The sequence below is a fragment of the Lytechinus pictus genome, unplaced genomic scaffold (genome assembly GCF_037042905.1).
Source record: "Lytechinus pictus isolate F3 Inbred unplaced genomic scaffold, Lp3.0 scaffold_19, whole genome shotgun sequence".
Taxonomy (NCBI): domain Eukaryota; kingdom Metazoa; phylum Echinodermata; class Echinoidea; order Temnopleuroida; family Toxopneustidae; genus Lytechinus; species Lytechinus pictus.
In genome coordinates, this window is record NW_026974140.1 from 6,696,647 (window position 1) to 6,706,367 (window position 9,721).

Here is a 9,721-nt window from a genome sequence, read left to right on the forward strand (position 1 = left end):
TTCGCCACAGCTCAAGTTCATGGATTTGTTCAATCAGATGTATGAAATATAATTATTCATTACCTGTTTGACTTTCTCTTTGACCACATCATTATCTTCTGTGCGAGGATCAGATATCATCTGGGCCATTCTCATCTGTTCTTGGGTCGCCTTTAGCAAAAAATGAGATGTACATTGTATATGACAGTCATGTAATGATAATAATGAAAAAAATAAAAAATAATATCAAACAAAAAGTATTGTAGGATAAGAACATTGAGGTGTATGAATTCAGAACAGTAGTACTACATCTTAACCAAAAGGTCTGCCATCATAATTCATGAATTTTGCAAAAGAAAAACAAAATTGTAACACATCTTAGATGCTACCTTGTTTATCTCATCGTCAGATTTGCATACAGTTTAATAATCAATTTAGATTAATTCATCAAAGCAAGGTGGCTTTAAAAATTCAGATATTACTGTGAGAAAAAATGGGTAGAGACATTTATTGAAGAAATAAGAGAGAAAATTCTTTATCATAGTGGGGGAGGCATACAGTATACATGTACATGTCGGTGCACGATTTCGTTGCTCATGAACGCACAATTTGCCTTTTCCCTTTCGTTATATTTTAAAGAAATAGGGTCTTTCATAATTCTATGAGATGGGTGCAAATTAGAAATGAGAATTGAGGTGGCCCTTAAAAGAATGAAATAAACATTAGAAAGGCGTTAATAGTAAAAAAAAATATTGAGAATATCAAGAAAATGTTTTGACGCCTTCAGGTGTCAAACGAAACGAAAGGTATTCAGAACCAATTAACAATAACAGAGAGAGAGAGAGAAAAAAAGAGAATATCTATTTTTACATATTAAAACAACATAAAAGAAATGTATTTTTATCTTAATTTAGAATTTTATGGCCATATACTTCAGAGTCCATTTCTGATGAAGAACGAAATCTGAATTATTTAATAACTACTGACTGTGTCAATGAACTGACCTTTTTACCAACTGGTTGCTGTGAATCTGTTGGTGTGGATTTTGCTGTGACATTCTGAGCAGAGGTCTTCTGAGAAGAGGACTTGTCTGCCCTACCTCCCGACCGTACGTTGCCCCTTGAGGACCCCATAGAGGACATCATATACAGGTATATACAAAGCAGGTATATACAAATAGCTAATATAGTCTAGAGAAACAGAAATGGGGGAGGGGAGAAGTGAGCTAAATGAATGATTAATGATTGCAAAAGAAAGTTTTTATAAAATTTGTTATGGAAGCTTAAAAGTGCCACCCAGATGTTCATATTTAATCATCTCATCATGTCTACATCTCTTAGGGAAAAGGATAAGATGAGATGTCGGATCTGGTCATGTCTACATCCCATGTGAGAGATGATCGGATGGCAATATCTCGGATCTCCTCTTGTCTACATCCTGTGAGAGATGATCAGATGACAAAATCTTGGATCTCGTCATGTTAACATCTTGTAGATAAGATGACCAGATGACAAGATCTTGGATCTCGTCATGTCTACATCTTGTGGGAGAGATGATCAGATGGCAAGATCTCGGATCCCAGATCTTACCATCTGATCACCTCTTCTAAAAGATGCAGACATGACGAGATCCAAGATCTTGCCACATGAACATCTGGGTGGCACTTATAAGCTTCCATAATTTGTAGATTGTCAATCAAGATAGCTAACATGTACATGTTGGCTATTGTGCCATTGAATACATGTATATTCACTCTATGATCGGGTACTGTCATTTCGAACCAGATGTAAACTATGTATTCAGGAATCCTTTGTATCTGCCCCCCCACCCACTGGGTGTAAAACACAACATAACAGAATCACAACTGATCAGACAGATATAACCCCCACATTATGCACTGCAAAACCATTGTCATTGTGTTCAACAACATCTCTTTCACTGATCCTTCCCATCATCAACACCAACATTACATGCAAAGCATACATGTACATGCTTATGTCTATGATTTCTGTAGAAATAATCTATAAAAAAAAGAACAAAATAAAAACTATATTGTTTGAAATCAGAATAGACAGTACTGCATGCAGGAAAAAAAATAGTGGCAAACTGATGACCTCAGTCTCAATTCTTGAGGCCACTAACTGTGCTGCTCTACCAGGCATATCTTGTACATTCACTCACTGTACACCTAACACATTGCTTTTATACACAGGCACTATCAATCAACACATGAAAAACCTTATTTCAACTCTAAATTCCCCTTTAAAAAGTCAAATTTTGCCCTTTAAAATGCAGAATCTGCACCATATTTCCAGAGCACACGCCAGCTCCTGATATTGAAAGTTTTGATTCTTACGACCATAATGTACAACCTTGCATTTAGAGTTGTTGAACTTAAGTTGCCATTCTTTCGCCCATTCACTCACAGCATTTACGTCATCTTGAAGATCATTTGCATCACTCTGCATCACTCTGTGAGTCCACTATTCTATACATCTTTTTTCCTTTATCTCTTTCTCTTTTGTTTTACTTTTTCTTTTCTTTTTTATTTCCCCTTTTTTATTTTGTTTCTTTAACTGCTCTTTTCTTTTCCCCTTCTGTAATGTGTGACATAAAGGTCATGGGGCGGAGTCTGACTTTCGTCGGCCACTTTTTCATGAACTATTCATTACCAAGATGGATACCCACTAGTCCGAGTCGCAAGTGTCAACTTCCAGAGTTAATCCCCTGGGGCCCGTTTCTCAACACCGTCATAAGTCTAACTTCTTGACTATATCGAAGATAGTGAGCTACTTGTCCGCTAACCGTATCACGAAGCCCTCTTTGCCAAGATCGGGGACAACAACCTGACCAAATATTTATGACACATCTGAACCTGTCATAACTTATTTCTTAATGATTTAGTGGCATCACGTGGGTAGACTATGACATGCAAAACCGCCTCGAAATTTGAAAATTGTAATCTTACGTAATCATTCATAGAAGTTGAAATTACATTGCAAAACAGGTGATAGATCATTCAATAATAATTGTAATGCACAGAAACTATAAAAACTGTTGGTAAAACGCAACAAAACCACTCATTTTTAAATAGTAAAATAATTGAATCGATAAAGATTCTACCACGGCAGGTCATCCATAACTGGACTCGTATTCGTCGTTTTCAAACACTTATCAACATTTTTGATAAATTCTTTCTCTAATTTATGCAAAGAATTTGTCAAAATCGTGTGTTTCGGTGTGTAAAAATTTAAACATTTATGTTAAACTATATTTTGATGTTTGGAACCATAAATAAACATAATTATCATTATTCTACAAAGAAAACAATTGTGGTTTACTTTTGTAAACTATCAAAATTTAATATCCCGGGGATACCCATCTCAATGTCCCCATGTGATTTTTTAGTCATGAAATTAATTATTCATAATTTGATTTTCTCAGCAATTGAATGCTCCAGTCTTCATGGTTTAAGTATGCATGGTTCATATTTTGCCTCTGCTATTATTTTTATTAGATGTATTTCCAAATTGATCACAAAATTGCAGTTTTATCACATTTTTGCTTTTAAAAAATTATGCTATTTTGTGACTAAGGCTGAGTCTCGTCTGCTCTTTCTACCGATGGTATCGATATCAAGGGATTCTAGTTAGGAAGCCCTTCGTGAAACAGGTTTAGTAAGATTGGAACTAACTCCGTGGTTGGTGGATGAAGATGTGACTAACTTGTCCAGGTGTTGAGAAACGGGCCCCTGATTGCCAGTTTCAAAGCGGGAATTTAGGGTAAGAAACTGTTGTTACTTATACATTTTCAACTATAGGTGCATATGTATGAACTGTTGGTGGAAAATATCGCAGTATCGAGAAGAAAAACAAGAAATTAGCGGTGGCCATTGAGGGCGCTAATGCAGTTTCGCACCGGCCGATTACCAGCATACCTCATCACCAATACTTGTTCCCAAATGTCATGACAAGTCTCTCAGTCACATTTCGAGGTCAATATACCCACCTCTTTTCCAAATATCGCGATCGGGAACGGCTGTATTTCAGCTTTGATCTCGATGTCTTGTTCGAATCCTCAGACATCACTTCGCGGATCGCTTGGATTTGCTGTGCGCCGTAATGTTGATATGGACTGAAGTTAAGAGACCAAAAGATTCGCCTGCAGCATGCTGGCAGTTTGTTCGCCACATGTTCGCATGATTTGGTTGCTAACTTCAGTCCATATCAACATTACGGCGCATGGCGAATCCAAGCGATCTGCGGAGTGATGTCTGAGGATTCGAATGACATCGAGATCAAAGCTGAAATACAGCCGTTCCCGATCGCGATATTTGGAAAAGAGGTGGGTATATTCAGGCCTCTACAAAAAAAAAATTCATCACTTCCCCTGTCGGGCAAGTGATTAAAAAATTTGCTTGCCCGATAGAAAAAACTGCTTGCCCAATTTTTTTTCAAAAATTCTTTTGCTCTTAATTATTCTTTTCTGTCCTGGCTGAACTTGATTTACTGGCGCTGCCCTTGGCATATTTCTTTTTCTTGACTCTTGTTCAAGTTGTTCTGGTCGCCGATCACGACGACAAAAGTCGCCTATTTTAGTCTAACGACTCATTGTTTATTTGGTTTGAAGTTGAAGCCGAGTCCTGGCCAGGGTGACCAGATTTCACAAAATGAAATACGGGACAATCGACAAAAAAAGATCAAGAAAGAAGGCTACACAGTGTTAGACTTGTGAAAAAAATATACAGAATTGGAAGAGAGGGTGAACGAAAGAATGAAGGAGAGAAAGAAAAGAGATGAATTGAGAAGAAAGAAAGAAAAAATGAAGGGGAAAATGAAGGAAATAATAAAAAATATAAGAAAGTTCTAATAAAAGGATGAGAGAGAGAATAAAAATAGATAAAAAGGTTTCCGTCATTCTTTGAATTGAATATAGAAAGAAAAAAAAGAAAAGGGAAGATGAATAAATGTGTGAAAGTCAAAATAAAGAGAAAGACAAAAAGAAAGTAAGAAAAAAGGAGGAAAGAAAGAATGAAGGAAAGAAAATGTTTCCTTCATTCTTGGAAAGAAAGAAACAAAGAAAGAAGAAAACAGGAAGGAAGGAGGGAAGGAAGAAAGGGAAAGAAAGTATAAGGGAAAAGAATAAGGACAAAATGAAATAAATAATGAAAGAAAGAAAGGAGGAAAGAGAGGGAGGAAAGAATGAAGGGAGGCCAGAATGAAAAAAAAGAAAATAATGGGAGAGAAAGAACGAAAATAAAAACGAGTGGAATGGAAGGGAGAAGGAATGAAGGAAAAAAAAAGGAAATGTAATAAAGAAGGCAAGTAAGAGAAAGAAGGAAAGAAAGAAAATGAACAGAGAGAGAAAGGATCAGGAAATAAAATAGATATGTAACAAAAAAGGGCAAGAAGGAAGGATAGAAAAGAAAGAAAGAGGAAAAAGTTCAAACTTCAAGCAAATAAAAACAATCCAATCATATAACAAAAATCCTAATGATATTTGGTATTTTTTTTAAATATATAAAAAAAAAAAAACTAAAATGTTTTAGAAATGAATAAAATACAGGACGTCTGCATGGTCACCCTGGTCCTGGCCGAGTCAATCCGAAGCTTGCATGCATTCAGCGCGATCTAGCTCGAGAGTCGACTGGCTCGCGATTGCTCGTGTACGTCCGTACTGTAGCGCGCTCAGAGGGCGAGAGAGGGGTTTCCCCAGCTAGCTCCTTCGTCGATTAGTAGCGCATGCGCACAGTGTAGTTTAGAAAGCAAGATGGCAGCCCCCATCGAAGGGGACCGCAGGCGATAAAATGTCGGTAAATTGGCCGTTATTGGCGCTGATTTGACATGTTTCCACTGTTTTTTACTGGTATGACATTGTATGAGAGATAATTGGCCGATAATTGCAATTTATCAAAAAATTATTAAACTTTACTGTCAATCTATACACTTAATTGACTTTGAAAAATGCTTGCCCGCACGTCATTTTCACTTGCCCCAGGCAAGCGGGTTTGTCGCGCCCTGATATTGACCTCGAAATGTGACTGAGAGACTTGTCATGACATTTGGGAACAAGTATTGGTGATCATGGTGATGAGGTATGCTGGTAATCGGCCGGTGCGAAACTGCATTAGCGCCCCATTGAGCCCCTGTAGTCTGTACAGACGAAGGTTTAACTTCGGTCAATGTATTTGGTGAGTGGAGCCAACGTAGTCCAGCGGAACAACCAACATAACAGAGACCGAAGCTTTTTTTGGTCTAGACTGGCACTTGCCTAACCAAACCAGGGAGCTCCCCTGAGCCCAGGGGCTTACCGTGTAATTCACCATACCCACGGTAGTAGCGTGAAGTATGGTCTAAATAATTTTAAGAATAAATAGTTAAAACAGAAATTAAGCACTTACCACGATTATACGGATGAAGGTCTAACGAGTGGCAGCTTCCTGACATCGAGGCACAGACTGGAACCTCAAAAAACGAAAAGTTCTGTCGCGGTAGCTCTCCTTCTTTCAGAATTCATAGCAAAATGGCCGTTCGAGACCGGTACCGAGGGTGTAGGGCGCATGCACGAATTTGACAAAGTCTATATGCGCTAGTGCTATATAGCCTCGGTCTCGATCGGCCATTTTGTTTTGAATTCTGAAAGAAGGAGAGCTACCGCGACGGAACTTTTCGTTTTTTGAGGTTCCCGTCTGTGCCTCGATGTCAGGAAGCTGCCACTCGTTAGACCTTCATCCATATAATCGTGGTAAGTGCTTAATTTCTGTTTTAACTATTTATTCTTAAAATTATTTAGACCATACTTCATGCTACTACCGTGGGTATGGTGAATTACACGGTAAGCCCCTGGGCTCCGGCCCGCGCAGCGGGCCGGAGCCCCCTGGGTTAGCACTTGCCATGCCCACACGTCCCATGGCCAAGAGTTGACATTTTGTCATTTGCTTACATTACAATACGGTCATTACTACTATAGACTAGGGGCCTGTTGCACGACGAGATGAGCGATACCTAGGAACGTCCTAGGACCATTCTTCCGAGATAGGAAGATTGGCGACAAATCAGCGCTTTCCAAATCACGAAGGCAATTTTATCTTTCAAGTCCGCGACATCGTTTGATATCGATAGTATCGGAAAAATATTTAGTCTTCATCGTCACCTGAACCTTTTATTTCGGAATGACGATTTTTCATAAAATCATATTTTTCAATAAAAGGGGGTCAAATAATGTTTTATCTAATACTGATTGTAGAATTGATGTATGGAGCGTACTTTATGAGGTAAAAAGAGAAAAAACTTTCAAGATTCACAAACATAACTTGATAAAATCGAAATTTTCATTATTTCCCTTATTTAGAACACAGTGTCCTTTTAGAGACACCTTTCATTGATATTTCAACGAAGAGACCTTTTCCGACATAAAAATTGATTTAACTAAGTAATTTCGACATTCTATTAGTTCAATATACTGATTTTTTATAGAATACATATATATAATGATGATTTTGCAAATTATCCGTTAATATGTTATCTGTTGAGGTAAAAATAGGGTTTGAATGAAGTAAACAAAATCAACAGTGTCTGATTGTATGAGACTAAAGAGGAAAATATGAGAGGCTGCCTGTGTAAAATCTAATTTATTTATTTTATTTGTCAGATATAACGCAAGAAATACAAATGTGAGTGTTTAGAGTATAAACATACCTCAGTTGCATGATAAGTAACCGAAGACAAGGAAAATATGAAAATTGCTGCAAACATGTCCAAGTGGATAAAGTAGTGCTTTGCAATAACAATTAAAACATAGAAAAGGTGTGCAATCCGCAATGGAAAAAATACTATTTACAGAAATAATGCTAAATATTACAATGATCATAAACGTTGGTCATCTTTAAAGTTGATCACTTAATTTATGGAAGCTTATATAAGAATATAAAAAATATATATGTTCAACATTTCAAAGTTGAGGAGTATAGAGACTACATTATTGCTTTAACATTAGGCCTACATAGGGGCCGAAAGGGGCCTACCCTACGATTTAAAATGCGCCTCTTCGTATGGACTTCCCATAATCTTTTCTTTAATGAACTAGCTTATCTTCATTTGTAATAATTGTGATGGATTCGTAAGCTATAGGCCTAATCTGTATCTTAGATTCAATTAGCTATTTTGTTACTGCAGATTTTTTGTTTTGTTTCACTGTTTCAGATCTCAAGTTAGCCCAAATCCCACAATTAATTTTCATTGATTAAAATTAATCTCAGCAAAAAAAATAATTATAATGAAAATGAAATAAAAGTAAATGAATGATTTACCATGTTTAACATTTTAGTTTTGTATCGTGTTTTTTTTTTTGCTGAACGTTATAAACACTTTTTTTACCACATAATTTCTTTTAAAGAAATTTGTTTTCATGTTGTTTATTCAATTATCTACACTTGAGAAAGCATGAGGGGTCAGAGATAGTGCCGCCCATTTTGTTATTTAAAAAAAAATTAATGGAAATGGTATGGGGATAGGACGGAGAATAAAAGAAAAAAAATAAAAAAAAAATATTTGGGCCTACATTAGGCCCGGACATAATGCCCGGAGGAGTTAAAATGACATCTGTTTTTGGTCGTCTTACCGTGCAAAAAGACGACCTGAAATTGATGACAAATAGCCCCCATATAAAAAATAACTTGGTGCCATCCCAGATAAAATGCATCAGTGTGCAACCCAAAAAAATGTTTGAAGGTGATATGTCTGCGTAGCTTGCCGTAAACGCATTTTCTCTCAATGCCGACGGTGGCGGGCGGTGTGCAAAGAAGATCATGCCTACGTAGGACATGTCTGGAGGTGTCTTTCCAAGGACCATTCTTCGTATCGCTTTGTGAAACAGTAGTTGAGCGATATCTCGTTCTTAGTCTTACGTAGAAATTAGAATGGTTCTAACTTCTACTAGTCTACAAAAGACCCTTCAAGTTTCATGCAACAGGCCCCTGCCCCTGGCCTATTCATAATTCTGGCATGTCTAGACTCTAGTGGGGAAATTTGCCCGAAATCAGCCGGTGCAAAAAAGTATTAGTCTATATAACCCAAACAATTCTTACACTCAACGAGACTCTAAATTACATCAATTCGCGAACCTCAACGTCAACCCAATCAACACCAGTCAACATGCATGCACGACTCGCATCCTCACGGAACCAATTCCATTCGTGTACGTGTACATGTACGTTTCGCATACACGCATTCACCATGCACGCTCTACACACACAGAATGAACAATAACAATGTGATAAAAAATGTCGCGTGCAAGACAAAAATTAAATCCGATTCCCTCAATTAAACATTGAAAATTTATTTTATCAATGGCAAAAATTAGTGCTTTAATTATTTCTCCATAAGGATAGCTATTTCTATTATTCATAAACACTTTTTAAAAAGTACTTTTCAATAAATTATCTCGCAATACTTACTAAGTTTACGTTACCTTTCTCACAAAATTGAGATCCGATGGTTCACAAAGCCGGAGTCACGTGACTAAGGGCAAAAATATTTCGCGGCGACCAGACAAGTACTTCCGGGAAAATCTAATGTATGAGTAGGGGGAGGGGGAACAAAATTCAGCCGACTTTATCATTTGAATACAAATTACAATGTATTTCAAATGAAGTACCGGTTACTATTTAAGTTTTGTATATATCTTATTTTATATAATGCAATAATGTACACTTTATCTTTTGTGACTCTATAATCATTTGATA

General features: G+C 37.0%; 1 protein-coding gene across 21 annotated transcripts in view; it reads right to left on the minus strand.

Moving 5' to 3' along the window:
• LOC129260966 (ubiquitin-associated protein 2-like) overlaps positions 1–9,520 on the minus strand; it is a 44,572-nt gene extending 35,052 nt beyond the window's left edge. For 6 of the 21 annotated variants that reach the window (XM_064114182.1, XM_064114177.1, XM_064114176.1 and 3 more), the window contains exons 1-3: positions 9,448–9,520; positions 984–1,169; positions 64–150 (exon numbers count right to left, since the gene is read on the minus strand). In XM_064114182.1, the coding sequence (XP_063970252.1) occupies positions 64–150; positions 984–1,124 (228 nt within the window). In that variant the 5' untranslated portion in view covers positions 1,125–1,169; positions 9,448–9,520. Of the gene's footprint in view, positions 1–63; positions 151–983; positions 1,170–9,064; positions 9,191–9,433 lie in introns of those variants that run through there. The other 15 variants (XM_064114173.1, XM_064114170.1, XM_064114168.1 and 12 more) reach the window with 6 other exon arrangements.
• Positions 9,521–9,721: the final 201 nt, after the last annotated feature.